The sequence below is a fragment of the Thermobia domestica genome, chromosome 10, assembly GCF_964235325.1.
Source record: "Thermobia domestica chromosome 10, izTheDome1.hap1.1, whole genome shotgun sequence".
NCBI classification, from domain to species: Eukaryota; Metazoa; Arthropoda; class Insecta; order Zygentoma; family Lepismatidae; genus Thermobia; species Thermobia domestica.
Window position 1 is genome coordinate 192,584,039 of NC_137463.1, and position 22,697 is coordinate 192,606,735.

The following is a 22,697-nucleotide window of genomic DNA, read 5'->3' on the forward strand; positions in this document are numbered from 1 at the left end:
CTAATTATATTCTACTATTGGAAAAATTGATCTTTTTTCTTTTTTAAAAAAAGAAAGAAAGAATGCAGTTTCATTCCTATCAATAGATGGGCGGGCCACAGAAGGTAACACCTTCTCTTGGGCCAGATATCACTGGCCCAAAGCAGTGGTGGCAACTTGAAACATTATAAAATCCCATCTCGAGAACCAAAAATTCCGATTTTGTCCTTGAATTTCCCACGTTATACTAATTACAAAATTAAAACTAAAAAAGAAAAGAAAAATGAAACTATTGCTTGTCATATTTTCTTCAATGTATGAGTAAACGACCCGTAAATTTCACTTTTCTACGTTTATCAAGTAGTTGACGAATAACTATTTTTTCTTAATTGAAAGAGAGGTTGGAAGTGGCGAGAACAAGTAAATACATTTATCGTCAGATTTACGTTATTTCTTTTTGTCATCATATTGTAATGAACGTAAGAGTACTAGAACAACTTTATTCTCCAGTCTTTTCGTAGAACGTTTTCGAAGTTCGTTGTTTCTGCACTAGTATGCATTTCCTGGTAAAAAAAAATTGACAATCTTTAAGTATTTACGTCCCACGATTATTCCGGTTAGGCTACAGGAGACGGTGATAATGAGAAATGAATGAAATAGTGGAATGAAGAAAGTGAGAGGAAACGGGAGAACCCCGAGAAAACCCACGCACGCGGTGTTTGTCCACCACAAGGTTCACTTGGTGCGAGCTGGAATCGAACCAGGGACCCTATGTACCAGAGATGAACGCTCCACCACTGAGCCACCGCAGCCTCCCTAATTTACAATTAACACTGACTTCAAAATTATTGAGAAGTCATTGGTTTACTTTCCACATATTGAGAATTTTGTTCTTGTTGATGAAAAATTCCATACTTGCTGCTAATTGCGACGAAAATTCCATTTATTCCGAGAAATTAATGTTTTAAAAAATCCCACAAAATGGGATTTTCCCCACGAGTTGGGATCACTAGCCCAAGGGAAGGTGTTGCCTTCTGTAACCCACCCATCTATTGATGGGAATGGAACTGCATTAAAAAAAAAACAGAATATAATTACATTTTTCTTTGATGCAATAACTTTTAGTTTAATATTCCACAGATTACCGGTATATCGTATATACTCAAGACAGGAGGAAATCTATATAATAATTGGCTAAATACTGGGATTCTTATATTGATAACAGTAAAAGTAAAAGCTTTACAGTTGCGCTGAATGGTATCACTGCGGTTATAAAGGTCACATATCCCGTTTTCTTATCATTATTTTTCATGGTTAGGCTCGGATTTCTACAATATGTCATACTTTTATTCTGATACATTTTTACATTCTAATCAAATGTAAAAACATTTCTAACTCTTATGATCACGAAACTATGTTTCTATTGATCATAAAAATGCATATTTGAGTTATATTTTTAGCGTTACGTCGTATTTTGAGCCCGAAGCGATATAAAAGCATACGTTTGATAATACTTTCGGCGAATTCCACTCCTTGCTTAGCAATATATTTGCCAGTATTGGCAACCCAGTTATTTAGAACTTTTTGCTAAGATATTCAGACGGCCTTGCATGACGAAATTTGAAGGAGTTAGTGTTGAGAGGCCTCTGTCGACACCTCAGGCTCTGTCCGTCTCCGTCTTCCTTTCTCCCCACCAGCAAAGATACCAGAAGTGTCTTTGTTCCATATTGGTGGCAAATGTTAGTATTCAGATCCATGGGAGATAAAAAGTAGTACTGTAAAAATACTGGTAATCCATATTAAGCACAATCAGAGATATGACCCTAGGAGAATTTCCCTCCAGACCACTTTCTGAAATCATTACTTACGATAAGACCTGGCTTTTTCCCCTTTTACATTGAGCGCACGGGCATTATTTTTAGTATGGGGGATATTTCGCATCCTTCGGAGGGATTTTTGTCACAGAATCTGGCATCATTCAATATAGTTTCAACATGCTTAAAGTCAAGTATTCTAGCTCAATTTGTACGTTTTTTAACAACAGCGTCATTGCTTGGGGGAAGGAGACTCTCCACTGACTTGCAGGATAGAAATAAGGGAAAATGCCACATTGAGTTTGATACAGATGTGAATATCAAACTCCGTCAATCTTGTAGCCCCAAAGACGCCTTTGCTTTTAGATTATATTTTAGGTGTATAACACCGGTTCAATACTGCATAGACATATTGGACCCTTCCCCAGACTTCATCCATCCCAACAAAACTTTCTGATTGCGCCTGCCTCGTACGTTGTTTTCATAATGAAAAAGATACTTCTACTTATTAAGTAATGTTATTTCTTTTGAATTACCCTGTACTATATCGCTCCACGTGAAATATGAACACAGCACTGACATAATTGTTAACAGGAGCATGGAGAAGAACGAACAGATAATATGCATAATGCATCGTTACGTTTATCGCCACTAATCTTCGCTTCCTTCTCATTACGATATAATTAAACGTCAGTCAAAACCGTAAGTTTGGAAAAATAATGACTGCTTGTTACACTACGTATATATATATATAACCTGTCCACTAAGATTCTTGATATATATTCACCTGTTAATTGAACGATTTTGCTATATCAGTAGCACATGCTTTTTTTTTTTCTAATATTAAGAAGCAACAGCCTGTTTCACACGATAATAATTTATTTCATAAAACTAGGATGTTTAACTGTTCTTTAGTTCGGTTGGAAATCAATTAACTTTCAACAGTTTAATAATATGGAATCCGAAAACCATTCAATCCATTATGCTTACAAAGGTATCATGTTACAAATGTTCATAAGTACTCGATTCCTTTAGCTACACATTACGCTCTCCCTTAGCCTAAAGGACATAGCTGTGGGACGTTAACTGAAAGATTTCATTTCACCTACAGATTGTATTAGTTACCAGTACTCTAATAGTTACAGCCAGTGGCGGATCCAGGATATGATCAAGGGAGGGGCTAAATCATAGTTTGCCGTTTTATCCAGTGTAAAGCAGGATTGAAGACCATTTTATCCAGTGTAAACCTGAGCGTCAAGGGGGGGGGGGCTATAGCCCCTATAGCCCCCCCTTGGATCCGCCTCTGGTTACAGCTATGTGACGTAAAAATATACATACATATTAATAATTAACACACACACACACGTATATATATATATGTAAAATTGAGAACTTACTATAAGCATTAGCAACGAAGAAGCTCCAGTCACATGCAGTACGACATTTTATTTCATGTGGAGGGAAAGTGCCTCAATGGGCTTTCTAGATGCAAAATTGGAATTTACAATCCGGGAACTAAATAGATCCCTAACAAACACACAGGACTTTAGCAGTACTTCTTTCTCTGCCCTTCTCTGTTTAATTATTTCAAATTCTTATAAGAAGTACGTTCCTTTGTTTTTTTTCACTGAAATGACGAAAGAAGTGTTCGATTCAGAACATTAAAAAAGGGTGGAGGGAGAAAATAATAATGGGAAAACGCACTGAGTTACATATTACGACTTGGATCCAATAGGAGCTAGGAAATAAACATCTACGTATATATGTGAAATTTCGTTATAATTTTTGTCATAAAAATGAAGATTCACTTCGTGTGCGTAATGTCAATTCCTCGTTTCTTGAAGGTATTACGGATTCAGCATTTCTTTTTAAAAGAAACAGAAAGCCCTAGAAATATATGGAATTATTCAAAACCAGATAACCTGCAAAATGAGGTAGTACTTTAAGAAAAGTAATTGTCATTAATTTTTCTCTAATTTAGATTGCGTTATCACCTAAGTTCGTGATATACAAAAAAGATTAATTTTTATTATTTCATGCTCACGTACATCGCTAATGAAAAATACTTAATAATGACAATTTCCTTGATGAAAATTCGACATAAAATTTATAAATTGCCATGCAAATTTATTAACTTATGACGCATTTTGCTTCACAGAAAGCAACATCTAAAAATAACATAAAGCTGAATGCATCAAACTGAATGTACCAAAAGTCCGGGGCCACATGCGAACTCCGTTATGATCTAAAGATATGAAAAAAATGGAAAGCTGTTCGAAATAGACGGTTTCCAGTCTGAAATAGTGGAATTTTTGCAATCGCACCAGCCGTTTGGGCTCCACATTGGTAAGGCACCCTGTGTTAAGTAGAAAGGCAAAATTGGCAGAATCACTTTTTTTTGAGTTTTACGTCCCACGGTTATGCCGGCTAGGCTAAAGAAGACGGTGACGATGAGTAATGAATGAAACGGTGGAATGAAGAAAGCGGAAGAAAACGGGAGAAGGCCCGAGGAAACCCACGCACACGGAGTTTGTCCACCACAAAGTTCACTTGGCAGTAGTAGGGTTTGAACCCGGGACCCCATGTACCAGAGGTGAACGCTCTACCACTGAGCCACCGCGGCCCCTTTGCAGGTTCAGCAGTCTCTTCCTTTGGACTCTCACCATACCAACAATAAAGCATTTTTGGAAAACGGATTCGAAATGTTCTTGTTTCCCTCACACAACAATGTACACGTTTCCTGTGTCGTTCTTTCCTTCCGTTATGTTCCCGTCGCAGCAACCTGCTGATTTGGAAACGTTGTTTTTTCATTCAATACAGTGTTCGTAGTTTGAGGGAAATTTCCCTAATCTAAGAAAATTTTGAGGGTAAATTTAACAAAAAGTGAACTTTTCGATAAAATGTGAAAATCCAGGGAAATTCTTGCGCTGATTGATTGACCAACATAACTAGTTAAACTTCTCTTTCTTCTTCAGAAATAAACCAATACAGTAGCAATAGTGTGTGTTCAAAGTAACATAATTTGCATTCGTTGTTGACTGGGTATATTTGTGTGTATTTTTTTTTTGGTAAAAAAATGTGACGGGAAAAGTAAAAAAAAAAAAAAAAAAAAAAAACACGAACAAAAACAAATGTGGTTGGCTCTTCCTGTAATATAGCTAAATTTATTTAATCACATAACTTCTGTCATACAAATTGGACATTCAACAAACAAGGGAAAATTTGATAAGAAAAAGGAAAATTTTGTGTCAGTTGAGGGATATTTTCTTAAGGAAACCTACAAACACTGAATTCAATATAAAAGGACCAATGAATCCCAAATGGTTGGAGCAATTAAAAAAAAATCCACCATTTTAGATTGAAAGCCACCTATCTCCAACAACTTAACTTTCTTTTCCTTTTTTGTATTTTAATTTATAAGGGAATTAACCAATAGCCCCGGACTTTTGATTCACTCAGTATATAGATTTGTTCCAGTTCATTCGATTAGTAAACCTAGGATTCGTCGGCTAAGCGAATGTGAACTCGATACGTCCGGATTACGGAGCAAGAACGCTAATCATTTGTCTACGAATAGACTACATTAGTTATGTCTGTACGAAATCATTATCATTGAATACTGAATAAACTTTGAATACCAGTACTTTTGACATTTGATCCTTTCATTGTATTGGAATGTTGTAATGAAACAAAATTGTACTACAATAGTGTGATCAAATGATAGATAATCAAAGTATTGGAAATCATTTATGAATAAATTACATGATAATAAAATAAATATAAATTGAAATGAGAAATATTAGCTTAAACAGATTTTATTTATTTTCTCTTTCCTTATTAATAGATCACGTTCTGCAGTATTTAATAGATAGAAAGCAGAGTACTCAAGAAATTGAACACAAGAAACTGCAACTGAAACTATCTAAATTTAGTGCAAAATATGAACAAAGTAGCTTGCTAATTAGCTGATTAATTGAAGTGTTTCTGTTTATATACAGGAAGGCCCAAAAATAGGTCTACATTCCCGTACTGATCAGCTCACTGTATTTTATATCATTTCTTATTGTTAAGAAAGAAGTAGACCTAGTTTCTTTATTATTTGTTCCTAACGTCTTTTTACTTATAACTTAAGCCCGGAACACTCAAAGCAAATAAATCCAAAAACTAGAATGTTATACTTGATCAATGCAGGGGTGCATACCTACTTTTCGTCCACCCTGTATATATATATATAGTGCTAAAGTTATGTCATGCAACCTTAACGTCACGAAGGAGCACTGAAACCTGTAAAGTTGGTCACTTGTCTGAAATGGTCACCTGCTTTTAATTGGGCAGTGTAAAAGATTGTGTAGTTGCTACCCCGGAGCATGTGGAATGAACATATTGTGGTTTATTAAAATGATCCCTTAAAAGATACAACAAAGTGTATCTTTGGTACACTATCTATTGAATAAAAAGATCAAATAACTCTGCCTTTTTTAAAGCCCTTTTTGCAAGACTACGTGTTAAAAAATACTACGATCGATAAGATTTAAAAAAAGAATCAAAAGGTAGGTGTGCGGTGAAGTTTCATTGAGTACTATAAAATATATATGACTGAGTATTCTAATAATAATTTTTCATAAATTCATTAAATTTTAATGAATATATTTTATCTAGTAATTAATAAGTTAACAGCTCGATTTTCTTTAAATTTTGATTCAAATCTTACATTAAATATACTTTCTTTCCCTCTTTCCCGAAAAACCTTTGTTACTACCTTTCTATTTCTGACTTTATGTTGTTTGGTATGTGGAGCATGATGGTTTGTAGAGATCTCCACTCTGGTACGAGGGGGTATCTGGTTCGATCCTAGGTTATGTCATACTCACTACCGATCTTATAGGGAAGTTGTATACGATAATATGTTGTTGATGTTATTACGACAAATATAATTTGACTATTTTTGCTGTCGCTCACGTCCTCTCTTTCCATATCGTTGACCTGTTTCTCCTTTGTCCATTTGATGGTTTATATTATTTGATCTTATGGGAAGACAGTTATATTTATCCGACTCGGCCATATTTACATAATCACTGTTTGTTTTGATAGTTTTTTTTAAATGCCCTGTGTATAGAAGATTTATGTGTGCGTTCGTGTTTCTCTGCTAGGAAAGATTTATGTAACTGCTGCAACATCAGTAAATAACAGCGATTTATTATAAAATTTAAAATGAAAGAATTTTCCATAAAATTTAAAATAAAAATATTTTAAATATAAAAATGTATAAATATTAACCCATGACTGATATTTATCATGTTACAATAATAAATAAGTGGTTCTTAACCAATGTGTCGCGACACATTGGTATGTCACGCAGTCTCCTAAGAAGTGTCGCGAAATTTTAGAATTTAAAAATCATGAAGAATTAATAATATAATAATTATTTAAAAATCGAGACAGACTGCACCAGTCAACACCTCCAATAGAGTAGCAATAGAGTCATTATAAAAACTAATTGGTTTCACTATTATAATAAAGATTATTATTATTATTTATAATAAAAAATATCAAACGAGTGTGAAGTGATGTCCTTGGACGTTCAGTAAACTGTGTCGTCTGTCAAGGAAGGTTGAGAACCACTGTATTGAACTATAATTGGAATTGCATGTAAATTTATTTGTGTTCCCATAAGATGTAGGAGTAAACTGAGAACGAACTAATTCATTTACGAATATGGTTGCTTTTGTTCGGAATTACCGAAGTCTGGTAAATTGTTTGTAAAAGATTGTAATAGAAAACTATAAGTTTTATAATTAAAATATATTTGTAGGTAATTATACTTTGTACAGTAGCAACTAAACATAGGAAAACTGATTTGTAATATGATAAATTTTCACTAATCTGTACTACATGACACTGTATCGTTAAAACTAGAGATGGCCAAAATTTTCCGGAAAAGATTATTTTCCGGAATCAGAAATTTCACTTTCCGGTTTTCGGAAAATCCGGAATTTTTCCAAAATTCGAATTTTTTCAGAAATCCAGAATTTTTCCAAATTCCAGATTTTTTCAGATTTTACTTTCTGGATTTTGCCATCCTTTTAAGCCATCCCTACTTAAAATACAAAACTTCTTTTTGAAAATAAATGGGGAATAATGGAAATAAAAGAATCAATAAATGAAACCAATCTAAAAGGAATTCGATGTAAAAGAAGATCACACAAGTAAAGGAGAGAAAGAAAGAGAAAACTAAAAAGTTTACAGAGGTGATGATGAGGGCGGGGAATAGAGAGGCTAAGAAGTTAACACAAACATTAATATACCAAGGTGTTGTAAAAAGTTCTTGCAATTTTCAGAAGTAAGAGGCTATGGTCGCCCCTTGCAAAATATCCTAGTTACGCCAATGCCAAAGAATGTGTAGTTTGTAAAGGATCTGCCCTTACAACAAAATCTTGAAGCCATACGTCACAGTTTCGTCACCCCTACTCTGCCCACTCCGCCCAATAGGATCGCAATGTTTTGAGCCAACAATCATGGCGGAAACGAAAGTAGCCAATCAGACGATGACAGAAACGAGAGTAGCCAATCAGACGTGCCGATGCTCGGTTTGTTTTTTGGCTTCATCGACTTAATAGGATGAAGATACATATGGGCAGATCCTCTATTTATAACATCCTTGGACGATACATAACAACAGTGATAAGGACAGGTCTGCCTATTTCGAAACAAAATACACTCAATTCAACTTCGGTATCCTGTATGGAACATCCAACTATCGTTTAAAATAGAATTGCTATCAAGCAGGCAGACTCAATAACATTACATTTATAACTGAATATTATTTGTCAAAGACACACTGTAGGATCATGCTTGAATTTTAAACTTAATGACTAAGTATTGGCAAACGTACTGGCATAACATCGTCGACAGTTAAAAAAAAAAACAAAAAAAAAAAAAAAACAAAAACGCTTGATTGTTATTTAACAGCAATTACAGTAGAAACTCGATCAACCATCACTCTCTGTTATCCGTCACTGCTTCGGACAGTACTGTACTTTAAATGTGCCGTAATTGACGCCGTGCGCCGTGCAGAGCACGGAATAAAGTGTAAGCGAAATGGACTGAAATAGTCATGTGTCACTTCCGGTCATGCTAGTTTTCACACAAAAAACTTGGTATAGTGCAAACATGTATTATTTACTTGTATAAGGTTATTTATTTCTTCCAGAACCTTTTAAATCTACTTACTGTAGAGGTTTATAACGATATTTCTGTTATCCGTCTATTCGCTTAACCGTCATGGTCCCGGTCCCGAGGGTGACGGTTAATCGAGTTTCTACTGTAATGGCAGCGTATTTTTCATGTGATTCATTGTGATTTTACAATAATAATAATAATAATAATAATAATAATAATAATAATAATAATAATAATAATAATAATAATAATAATAATAATAATAATAATAATAATAATAATAATAATGTGATAGTACTCATGATTTCTCTCCGGATTTCGAATATTGAAGTATCCATGACAGACACAGCAAATTTATTCACGCACAGGGCTCCCATAGAACTCCCAGACGTCCTGTTTTATAGTTTTTTTCGAACATTTTAGCAAGGAGCAAAGTACATAATATCGTATTAACATACTTAAATTTTCATAGGATGTTTCGGGTTTTTAGTCTTGAAATCTGGGATACCTATTGATATAGAAAGTTGCAGAATCTCTCCAAGTTTGCATCGACCTAAAATCGATATGGAGTGATTGTACATTTAGCCACTAGAAGGTAGGTGACAACAATAAGAATATGGCGGCATTTACTGGTGAAAGAAGTCTTACTACATCTTAGAATCCACTAAATAGGAGTCGATTATGACGATGTAACAGAGATTTTGTACCAAATGTCATACTGAAGCACCCGGAAACAAAATTATTCGTTCTAGATTTAAGAAGTCCCAGGAAACTGGTTGCCTATGTAATACAAAACGTGTAACAAGAACTTGAATGCAGGGTTAACATGCTGTGTTGAACAATGCATTAGCATTAATATTACAAACCGCTGATAGGATTATGAATAATTATATTGGTTCGTGGCTAGGTAGAGAGCAAGATACTGAATTTGTTGATAACATAAATATTATCTATTTACTGTTTATTGCCCACCGAGATTTGATATTGCTTTATTGTGGTCAACTACCACCACATGAAGTTTAAAATACGGATATCTCGTCCCAGGCTGCTTCCTTCCTTTTCCATTGCTTTCTTCCTCCCCTATTCCCTCGGGTAGTGTGATCACTGAGAGGGCCCATCATTCCTTCGTACATGATGGGCTAACATGGCCATAGCTGCCGAAAGCCCAGATATATAATTCTGAATTCTAATCCTAAGCATATTTCATTTGTGTATTTACTGCCGCAAAGGGAAGATAAAGAAGCACAGATAAGAAACGATCTGGAAGCAAGGTAAATTTAGAGGAAAACCTTGATCGGCTCCATTCGCGACTCTATACAACCATTGGGGCCGCGGTGGCTCAGTGGTAGAGCGTTCACCTCTGGAGCTAGGGGTCCTGGGTTCGATCCCAGCCCCCGCCAAGTGAACTTTGTGGTGGACAAACACCGTGTGCGTGGGTTTTCTCGGGGTTCTCCCGTTTCCTCCCACTTTCTTCATTTCATTCATTACTCATTAATACCGTCTCCTTTAGTCTAACCGGCATATCCGTGGGACGTAAAACTCAAAGATTTCATTTCATTTTCTATACAACCATTATCAAAACTGGTGAATTCAGTGCACAAAGGAATCAAATCCACTCTTTATATTTTGGACATATTTTATCTTCGAGATATCTATCTGCAGTTCCTTTCAGAGCTTAGAATATTCATACCCATATATTGAAAATAACACTTACCTACTATATATATAAAGTGACTATGTTTGTGACACTACCCGTTAGACCACCCGACCGATCTCGATCAAATTTTCAACATAGATGAAGTTCTGGCCTGGAATATTTTTTATAATTTCACTTTGACGATAGAATTTATAGAAACGGGAGGAATATATATCAGTCATTTTCGATCATTTATATATATCGACTCACTGACTAACGGAACATAGTAATTTTTCTTGTTTTACCTCAGCGAAGCGGCTAATTGACACTAGTAATGTAAAAGAAAAATAGTTAACTTTTCTAGTGTATCGTACGAATGATATTTGGACTTGATTCCTTTGTATTCTGATCGCTCCAAATGTTTTTATTTTATAAACATTAACTTAGCATGAAACTGGCTCTAGCCGAAGTGTTTACCACCATCGCTCTGCCTACTAAATAAATAAAATAATAAAACTCTCGCCGCCACTGATAAAGAAGTAATGATATTAAGATGAAATAGAAGTGATCATAGCCAGTAAGGATTAAGAACTTCGATTTGATGTGGCCATAAACAATTTTCAATATTTTTTTTTTTTTAATAAAACAAGTTATTTATAGACGACAGATACTTTAAGGTAACTGTAACGATGGAAACTTCATAGACACATTGAAGATGTAATTTATTATATTAATAGCAGAAGACTAAGGAAATCTATAGCTACGATCAATCCCAATGCTATTCCCGATACATCTCGTTTTTCAAAGAACATTTTCCTCAGCTTTGCAACAAAACATGCCATTAGAAATAATCTAAGGCAAGGAAACAAAATAAAATCTAAGAATGTCAAAATCGACAGTATTCGGGATTTTTCGTAAAAACTTATATTTTGTTGATCGATTCATTAAGTGGAGTTCTAACCATCCGGTCTCAACACCGAGAATGTACTATGACATAGCATCTACAATTTGCAGTGAGGTTCGAATAAAAAAAGGGGGATTTTTAGCTCTTCCCGGTGGCCTAGTGTGTAGCGCGTGCAGCCTTCATACAGGCAATCCCGAAACCGATTTCCGATTGGAGACCACAATAAATAAATAAATAAATAAATAAATAAATATAAAATAAAATTGAAAGCATTACAGTAGTTCAGGTTCCGTCTTTCACTGCAGGTCCACATCCACTAGTACAGTCCTACACACTTATTTTGGAGCAAAAGACTTAATCGTTTCACAATAAACTTACATGCTCATGTTGCAGTTTTTTTTTTTTTTTTTTTTTTTTTTTTTTTGCTGAGGACTGTACCACCAACAATTGCGGATCGCGTTCCATACCCTGCTACAACGCATTTCGATAAATGTGTTTCGATAACCTTCAAGAATAGAAATAAATAATATTTATTTAAAAAAATAAAAAAAAGTCAATTTGACAACGAACGAGAATCGCCACAAAAGGTATTTATTTATTTATTTATTACTTTTTCAAAAGCTGCGCTTAAGAATTTACTTTCAACTAAGTTTCTTGTTCAGCTAAGATGTGATCTTTTGACTGATATATGTATTATACTTGGACAATATTTGAATGAGACAAGAAATTAAAATGTAAATGTTAATGAAAATTTTAGGGTATACTTAATTAACCATACAATGTGTTGTAATGTTGCTATAGCCATAATGAAGAGCTTAATCAGAATATATTTCAATGTCAGTTTCACCTCAATAATATTTTCAATTCCCGATACGTCTAATATTTTCCCGATAGGACAATATTTTCCCGATAGAGAATTCTAAACAAGGTTTCCTATATTTCAGTATATAGTAGAACATCCAAATATTGGAATTAATTTAAATAAAATCATTTTTTACTAATATAATCCAGTTAAGGATATTGTCTTGCAAGGGACTAGGATCAAATAGGAAGGAGAAACTGATGTTTCGAGGATGAAAATTTATATATCAATGTATACAAAGTAGTTCCCACGTAAAGCAGATGACAAAGTGTTATGGAAATCCAGACTTTTCCCATCAAGACATGATTCTATTAGCCAGGAACTGTGCTGCTTCATTCAAATTACCTCGAATGCTGATTTGCTGCTTCATTTTTTTTATCACAATAGCTTTCTAATACCGAATATTTTAAGCTGTATCGGTAATTGAATTTCAAACAAGATACTAAGGTTATATGTAGAGACCAACACGGTGTCGAAAGCATTTATTCGCAGAAGGATACCTAGCAATCTATATATATAAAAGAGAACGTACAAATCCTTTGTCCGCTCATCACGCTAATACGGCTGAACCAATTTCTTTTATTTTTGGAGGGTTATTAGGATTTGGACCCTAGATGGTTTTTATCATATCACTTTAATTTTCAATTACCAGTGTCTTGAGATAATTGACCATTCAGGTGTCCATTACGTACAAATCCTTTGTTAGTTCATCATAGGTATAAAAATAAACGTATGTATATGCAACCCGCATGACCGTGTCACTCGGCGGGTTAACATAAATGACAGGCGTTATAATGGTTTTTATCATATCACTTGAAAGCGAAAAAGTAAAAATTATCTAAGTAACAAAGTTTATTGCGTTCGGGGGTGACCGCAGCGAAGCGGGGCGGGTTAACATAAATGACAGGCGATATAATGTTAACATTTACTGCAATCTTCTATGGTTTTTATCATATCACTTGAAAGCGAAAAAGTAAAAATTATCTAAGTAACAAAGTTTATTGCGTTCCGGGGTGACCGCAGCGAAGCGGGGTGAACGCTGCTAGTTATAATATAGACAAATTACTCTAAAAACTGTAAACTTTCTCAACTATTTTAGTTATTATTATTATTATTATTATTATTATTATTATTATTATTATTATTATTATTATTATTATTATTATTATGTAACAGTGTGATCGAAGATCTCCCTTTACGCTTATAAACAGTTTTGGTCTGACTTCATGTATCTTTTCTGCTACACCAGCTAGAGCTTGATGTGCACTGAGAAAAAAAATCGTGTGTGGTATACGTAAAATCGTATGTTACATTTGCAAATCCCGTAGATTTTGGACTTAACTGAAAACGCATGTTTTATAATACTTTATGTATACGTGTTACATCTATACGTTCTTTAGGTATGAAACAATATAGGCGGTCCGGATCTCACATACAAATGGACGTATATAACATGTAGCTGACGAAGGTAACATACATATATGTATGTAATATAAAGAAGATTGTTAGATATCAGACATCCTGCAACGGCATGGTGTAACATCTAAGGGCAGTGCCTATGTAACATACGGATAACGTATGCTACGTACTGATTTCTATAGTAAGCAAGAGGATTCCGTATATTTGTACAATATACCGCTGTCCGGAGAACGGATTTTTCTCAGTGTGGGAGCTTATCATATGAGCTTCTACTGAGAATCGAACTAGGTATCCTGCTTCAAAGACACAAATTTTATTTGTCAAGGGTTAGCTCAGCTAAATTTATTATTAATACAACCATTTGATAGATTTGGCTGATTTGATGATTAGTACCATTTCATTAGCAAGGTTATGTGCAACATGAACCTACAGCTTAACGTGGGATCCGAACCACGTATCCTACGGGAATCGAACTCGGGTCTCTTGTGTCGAAGGCACGTTTGCTAATCATACAGTCACGAGGGAGTTTCTACAACCCTTACTGTTGAAATAAAACTGTTAAATTGCTAATAAACCATGCTGAAATGTATTCAGTAGCGCATAGGCAAAGTGGGGTGGATCTGTTACCAGTGAAAAGTCACAACTAGGATAGTTTGGTATCGGGGAGAGCAATCTACTTTTCAGAATTGGAAGAACCTTTTACATGTGGTTCAAAAGTATTCTAGGAGGAGCAACAATGTTTCTAGGTGGATCTATGGTTAACAATGGCATTATGAACAGCATACGGCGTGTATTTAACATTGTGCCCATTGAAATATAAAAAAGACATTATGTTAATGTGATTACGATAAATACCAGAGTCATCAGAAAACAACTAATTCTTATATTTTGGTTTGTTTATAGAAGATTTAGTCTCTTTTCAGCACCGAGACTATATGAGATGTTGACCTACAGTTTACGGTAGAATACAAAGCAACGTAGTGCCTTCAAATTTCAATGCTACCTACCGAGAATCGAACCCGGGAATATACACAACAAAGGTGTGTATGCTATCCACTTGAACAGCGGGTAGGGGTTAACTGTCATTTAGTAAGGTGGCTTAGTTATTTTAGAGAGTGGACAGTATGCCAAGATTTTTTTTTTTTATGAAATTGAGGGTTTAGGTAATCAGACAATTAAACCCCTCCTCCCTGTGCTTATGAGACTGGATGTCCAGTAGCTAGCGCGTGCGCCATTAGTGATTGAAGTTCTACATACTTTAAACTGTAAGTTCACGTTTTATATATCCTCATTGCTGGAAGACACGCTAAATTGTAATCATACCAACCGTACAACTAAATTATATACAAGTATTGAACAATCTAGTGTGATTATACAAATCTTTTTGTTACTGGGATGTTGGTCCAGAAAATAATAATTTGTGGAAGTGCTTATGAGACTGGATTCTCATTACTCCTCTCCACTCATTTTTTCAAATTTTCCAAATTATAAAAATCAGATAATGACAATAAAATTTCTATTAGTAACTACTTGGTATTTTTAATGAAATAGATATATAATGTTGTCGATATAATTCCAATTATCAAAGAATATGACTTTCATTCAATTAAAAAGTGAAACTCTAAACTTTACTTATATTTGTGGGGAATTTTTCCCTCTTCCGTTCCTAACAAAACCTGAAAAGATAACAATAACGAAGGGACCATCTCAAAAGGCTTTAGGAATTAGATTTTTGGGCTTTCCACAATCTAAGACCATTTAACCCGTCACGTATGAGGGAAGACGTCCCTCGGCGAGCACAATATCCGGAGAAATGAAAGGAAGGAAGCGGCCTGAGAGCTATAAGTTGGGTACCACCCTGGCATTTGCCTGGTGTGAATGAGGGAAACCCAGGAAACCTCATTCAGGATGGCTGGCCTGAAAAAAAAGCTTTTTACACTATTTCGACCGAATGCCCCCCCCCCCGGGAATTGAACCCGGGACCGCACACCATCTTAAAAGAATTGGTTACTTTACTGAGTAGTATTCTTAACTTACCTATAATAATGAATAATAAATAAGCAGAGAAATTTCCATTCTAATCTTTAATTTCAGCCGTATTTAAAAAACTGCGCAAAGATAAAACTGATAAAACTTTGAAGCCTAATGTGTTAGTGTTATTTCAGAAATTTCTCTCAGAGTTTTACTTTAAATCTGAGAGATGTCATCTGTGAGGTACTTTATTTTTTGAATTTGTACGGCATTGACCATTCACAGGAGTTAATTTTCATTCTATAATATTTGGCATCTCTTTCCGACATACTAGAAAGAAAGAAAAAAAACTTATCTCACTTTCTTATTGTCAACCGATTATACGTAGAATTCAACTTGTCTTCCTTCTTCTTATTCCAACAAATAAATAATCAAGAGAATGAAGACAGGGTATTGGTTAGCGCTCTCGGTTCCCAATCAGGAGGTTCCAGTTTTGAACTCGATGATTGAACATTCTGACAGTTCTTTTCATTTTTCTTTTAGTTCGACTAGACGAATGGTGGGATGCCACCTTTAAATGCAAATCCTGGAAGACCGACATTCACTTTCTCGGTGTTATTTATCGTTAATAATTTCAATATAATTTGAGCGCGCTGAATATGTATGGAAATATATTAAATAAACAAAATAAAATTCATTTTGATGCATCACAAGGTAAATTGTGCAAGGGTGGGGATGAACAAGCATTCTTTATTATTTAACCAACTAAATATTCAACAAAAATGTGAAGATTCATTTCTTTGAACAATTAACGCAATCTACCAGGCACGTAAGCAGGAATTTCTTTCGAGAGGGGTCCAAATTCAATATGAGGATAAATCACATTCAAATTTGTAAAATCACTCCTAAAATTACAGAAATGTCGGGATTTCGGTGAGGGGGGGGGGGACCCAGACTCCTAGGACTCTCCTTGTGTACGTCCAAGCTATCTACCAGAGAAAATAAATTCTAACCAAGTGGAGCTGGGGTGGCTTAGTGACAGAGCGCTCATCTCTGGTGTGTGGGGTCTGTGGTTTGATTCGCTCGCCAACTGCCAACAAGTAGGCTTTCTGGTGGACAAACACCGTGTGCGTGGATTTCCTCGAGGTTCTTCAGTTTCCTCCCACTTTCATCATTCAACCATTATCATCCGTCTCATCATTGTCTCGTTTAGACTTGGTGCAAACGTGGGACATTAATCTTTTAAAAAAAGATACTAGCCAGGTAGGTCAAAAGAAATATTTTAAATGAAAAAACAAATTTGACTGCAGTGGTGTTAGGGTTTCAATCTTCCTTTGGATGGAGATGATTTGGAAAAATATAAATTTACTATATTAAGATGTGAATAAACATTGTGCATGAATTGGGTGCTTGAACTACCTTCCTTTGATGACATTCTGTACACCGCTGGGAGCAAGTACTGATAATAGAAATTAAAAAAAAAGAAAAAGTGACTTACCAGGAGCTGAGGCATCTGCAGCAAATGATTTTTGGACCAAAACACCAAGAGCTGAGAAAATGAGCGCAACATGCCAAATCATTTTGAAACTGTTGAGGGTTTTCCAAAAAGTTTGGACTTAAAGTCCACGATAACACACTCACAGAACATTCACTAAAAAAATGGTAGCCTTTAATTTTTTTCTAAGTAAGAAAAATATTTCGAAACTATTATAAAAAACACCTTAACAAATTAGAACAAAATTGTAAATATGATTGTTACACATTGCAGCGGCGCACATGTTTACATTTCTTGAAGTACCGGCACGTGAGATTTGTTTTCGTATTGTAAACACACTGATATACAGAATGACACTAGTTGAAAAACCAATAAACTAATTTTTTTAAATGTTGATTGTCTTATGTCTTTGCTGGTAAACAACTAAATGCTGTTATTAATTTCATTACGAGCTTTCTGTTCCATCGACACACACTCATAGGCTGTGTACATCACGATACTGGAAGCTCCACAACTTTCGAATTCTCCTCCTTGACTAACTTCACAGTTCCAGAGCGACACCAACGCCATCAAGTATCAGAATAGGTAAACAGGAAACCACGTGACCCAGATATAAAACTCTTACGTACGATGAAGTGGAGTGAAGCAGTCAGTAAAGTTATTTGCAAGGTCGGATGCGTTTGTAGTATTCTGGGATGATACACGTAGGTGCATCTTCAAATGTGAAATTAAGCACGGAACGCAACATACCTGCTGCCCCCGATTTTTACAATGTTTCGTAATAAAAGTAAAGATATATTAAACCTTTGGTGACATAAAAAAACGTAGTATTATGGAGTGAAAAGACTTTTCATTCATAAATATAGAATGTTTTATAAATCATTTAGCTAGTTCATTGAATTACAAACAGCAATGTTACAGATATTATTCGCGGTTGACCTACGAAACTTATGCAAATTTCTGTTTAATGTAATGAATGACTATTACAGATTATCTTTAAAATGTTTATTATCCAGGATTAAGGACAGACATAATTTTCGAATTAAATATATTAAATATTCGAAAAAGAAATAACATAACTTAAAGAAATCATTTAATAGTAGTAAATTCCTTCTTTCCGGATCATATTTTATTAATACGTGTTGTTGTATTCTATTAGTTATCATCATCAGTAGATTGCAGCCTTTTTATGGTGTTAATTCAAAGACAATGGACATATATTTTTATGTAATTGTCATTTCTTGGGTTAAGTGCCTGTTAAATGTTTCTGAAACAAAATCTTTAGACAAGCATACTCTAGAAATAATAATAATAATAATAATAATAATAACTAGCAAACCTGCACGTCCTGCGCAAGCTCAGGACACTATTGTTGTCTGAATGATTGGATATGATACAAAATTTAAAACATTTATGGCTAGCAAAGTAGTTTTAATAACACGTTAATAATATCTTTAATTAAGAATTTGTCTATAATTACTCGTAATTTTTATATATCCCTCTTCCCTTCCCATGTTGCGGGCACGGCACTGGAAGTATTGTTCATCTCAGCGACCCCAAAAACTATAGATTCGACACTAATATCGTTATTTTCGATCATTTTCAAATGTCTCTCCCCCTCCCTTAAGTTACGCGTCAAAGTGATATGATAAAAACCATCTCAGATTCGAATTTCATCTAGATTGATGAAATTTGATCGAGATCGGTCAGGTGGTTGAAAATTTGATCATCTCTTCCTCTCCCTCCCCTACGTTGCATCGTCAAAGTTAAATGATAAAAATTATCCCAGGCCCAGATGTCATGTATGTTGAAAATTTGATCGAGATCGGTTGGGTGGTTCAAGAGTTAAGTTCTATTTATTTTTATATATTAATCTCTCCTTCTCCTCCCCCTTCCCTAGGTTCTACAGTCAAAGTGAACACTTTAAAAAAAAAAGAAAACTTTCCAGGCTCGAACATCAACTATGTTAAAAATTTGATCGAGTTCGGTCAGGTGGTTCAAAAGTTTTATGTATTTTTATATATTTTCCCCCTCCTCTCCTCGTTCCCTAAGTTCTACCATCAAAGGGATATGATAAAAACCACTCCAGGTCCGAACCTCATCTATGTTGATAATTTGATTAAGATCAGTTCGGTAGTTTAAACGTGATGAAGCCACAGTCACTTTTATTTTTTTCTACACATATGTCCTCCCTTCCCCGCCCCAACATTGTGCCGTCAAAGTAAAATGATGAAAACATTCGAGGTCCCCCGAACCTTATCTATATTGAAAGTTTGATCAAGATCGGTCGGGTGGCTCAAGAGTTATTAAGTTTTATTCATTTTCATATATTTACCTCCCTCTCCTCCCCTAAGTTCTACCATCAAAATGAAATAATAAAAACAACTTCCCTGGTTCCAACTTCATTTATGTTGAAAATTTGATTGAGATCGATCGGGTGGTTCAAGAGTTATTAACTCTCGAATATGGTCACTTTTATTTTTATATTTATTGACTTTTGTATATCTCCCCCTCGTCCCCATCCCCTACGTTGTTCCACGAAAGTAAAATGGTAAAATCCATCCCAGGCACGAACGTCATCTATGTTGAAAATTTGATCGAGATTGGTCGTTTGGTTCAAGAGTTATTTTTATTTATTTTTTATAATTTCCCTCCTCCCCCTGCTCTAAGTTCTACCGTCAAGTGAATAGCTAAAAACACTCCCAGGCCAGAACTGCACCTACGTCAAAAATTTAATCGAGATCGGTCCGGTGGTTCAAGAGATTAAGAGTGACAAACATAGTTACTTTCAATTTGGATCTGAAGTTTCTTGTTCACAGACACCGCTATTAATATTATATATAGACAATAATAATAATAATAATAATAATAATAATAATAATGACAAAACTAGTAGAAAGATGTGTTGCCGAGATACGTATGAATGAGGTACATAATACTCCTCCTATTAACTACAAGATCACTGTCTCTCAACCGATGTGTCGCGACACACTAGGTCCCCTAAGGTGTGGCGCGAAATTTCAAAATTTAAAAATCATGGAGAATTTAATAATAACTAGTTAAAATCGAGTCAGACTGTATCAGTCAACACCTCCAGCTGTAGCGATAATGCTTAGTGTTATATAGGGTCATTATAAAAAAATAGTTGGTTTCACTATTATAATAGATATTATTATTAACATTATTTATAATAAAAATATCAAAGAAATGTGTCATGATATCCTGGATATTCAGTAAAATGTGTGGTCAGGCAAAAATGGTTGAGAACCACTCTACTAGATCACTGTAAATTATGTACGGTTGATTACATAATGATCTGAGTTGAAACTGTAATTCTACATTAAGATTGGTTTAAAGGGACAAGTTTCGCCAATAGATGTCACTACAGTCTTCCTATCTCTCCCATGTATTTTTTTACCTTTTATGAAAATTTACAATTTCTTTTATAACTTTCAACCTAGAGACTTCAAATTTTTAGAGAAGGAACTTCATAACCTATTAAAGGGAACAAAGCGTGCCGATTTTTTATTTAGAATTTTCTTCATTGTTGAAATGGCTTGATTGTTGAAATGAATATCCAAATCTTTAAACAATGAAGCTGTTTCAACAATGAAGGAAAATTCTAAATAAAAAATTGGTACGGACTGTTCCCTTTAATAGGTTATGAAGTTCCTTCTCTAAAAATTTGAAGTCTCGATTGAAGGTTGAAATCTGAAGGTTGAAATTTATAAAAGAAATTGTAAATTTTTATAAAAGGTAAAAAATACATGGGAGAGATAGGAAGACTGTAGTGACATCTATTGGCAAAACTTGTCCCTTTACACTAACCTTAATGGTTACTGATTATCAATTTAAGTGTAGATCCCCTACCTGGACAGAGGGCATTAAAATACCAACCGCGCACCCAGAAATTTGTGTGTTGGGAGAGGGGGTCCACTACTACTAGCCACTACGTTTATATATTATTGAATAGGTATTATTCTGTACGCGATAAGTAATTGTAATAGGACTTCTGCCTATATTTTCAGAAAAAAATATAAAACTAGATTGTTTCTTATAAGAGAAAGAGTACAGATGAAGTGTAAAATCAAATATTCATGCTACATCAATTATTTCCCTGTCAAACAAGTATAGTTTTATTAAGTAAGTGCAGTGTCATGATGTGGAAAATCAGCGCCCGGGGCGAGAGTATACGACGGCGCCCCTATACATATATTGCAAGTAATTTTCCTCTCTTTTCTTCTTTTATCTCTGCCGAATTTTTCGCCCCCTTACTTCGGCGCCCGGGGCCGTCGCCCCGCTCCCCTCCCCCTCGACAGGGTACCGAGAAAGTGTACAAATGTATGTTGAGTTAGAAAGTTTTGTGGGAGTCCGGAGTCGGTGGTTTCCACCCACTGTGGGTGCACCCCTGGCGCTGATACCTATATAGATCGGAAAATGATTCCTTGTCAAGTTGTCATATTTCATTCTATAACTTTAAGTTTTGGAACCTCAGGCAGTGATATTGAAAATTATGTTAACCAATTTTTATAACTATAGGTAGAGATATATATATTTTTTAAAAGTGAAATCGGCATTACCTGGTACTTCACCATGGAAAATATTGCAGAGTTTCAAGTGAATGTTTGAATTTAATTAATACATACATCGAACTAGGTTTCTATAATGTTGCTTGCAATAAAAATTGCTTATCGTAAGAGAAGAGAAGGGGGTTCTAAGTTATATAGTTCTCTGTCACATTCCCCTTAAAAGCAGAATTTCGTAACATTCAACATATAACGTATAACATTCAAATCGACTTTATAAGTCTCATTATCACTGGAAAACGACTGAGGCATTTAAAAGGAATTTTTGAACATTGTCTACACTCACTGCAGCCAGACTTTTATCTTGTCACTTTTGTTAAAATGTATATCTTAGGGATAGAGAGGGGTTTAAGGTGTGTGTCAAAAAGTAGAGTATTCCTTCAGTCCCTCATGTTAGGTACCGGTAGATGAAACTTGATATATAAAGTCCTGATTGGAAACAAATGGTAAAATCTCCCAATATATATATATTATTTCGCTTCTAAGGGGACAAGGAGGAATTTTCTATAATTCCCAACATATAAAAACGATATTAACGTTGTCTGTCTCATCATAAAGAAAAAAGATTGAACCATTTAAAGTGAAGTTTTGGAGATTTTTATTACTTGAAGTCAGCGGAGATTTTACCACGTTACTTTCATTAAAATGCGTATCCAAGAGGTTGGGGTGGGACTCAAATATACCTTTCTAATATTTTTCATAAGCTTATTATTTTCCATGTGAAGAATGGGAATTTTAGCTAGTCTATAGCTATTATTTATAACAAAGATTATTTGTTAATCATTACAAATTATATTCATGTTAGTATTGGTTAAAGGAATTGGTTAATCCTCTTAAAGTTTCATAATTTGA

The 22,697-nt window shown here is 34.8% G+C and overlaps 1 protein-coding gene across 1 annotated transcript in view; it reads right to left on the bottom strand.

Annotated features, from left to right (window-relative positions):
- The window catches only part of LOC145662912 (uncharacterized), a 248,592-nt gene extending 230,812 nt beyond the window's left edge, over positions 1-17,780 (bottom strand). The window contains exon 1 of the mRNA XM_081728917.1: positions 17,263-17,780. Within this exon, the coding sequence (XP_081585043.1) occupies positions 17,263-17,344 (82 nt within the window). The 5' untranslated portion in view covers positions 17,345-17,780. The remainder of the gene's footprint in view (positions 1-17,262) is intronic.
- Positions 17,781-22,697: the final 4,917 nt, after the last annotated feature.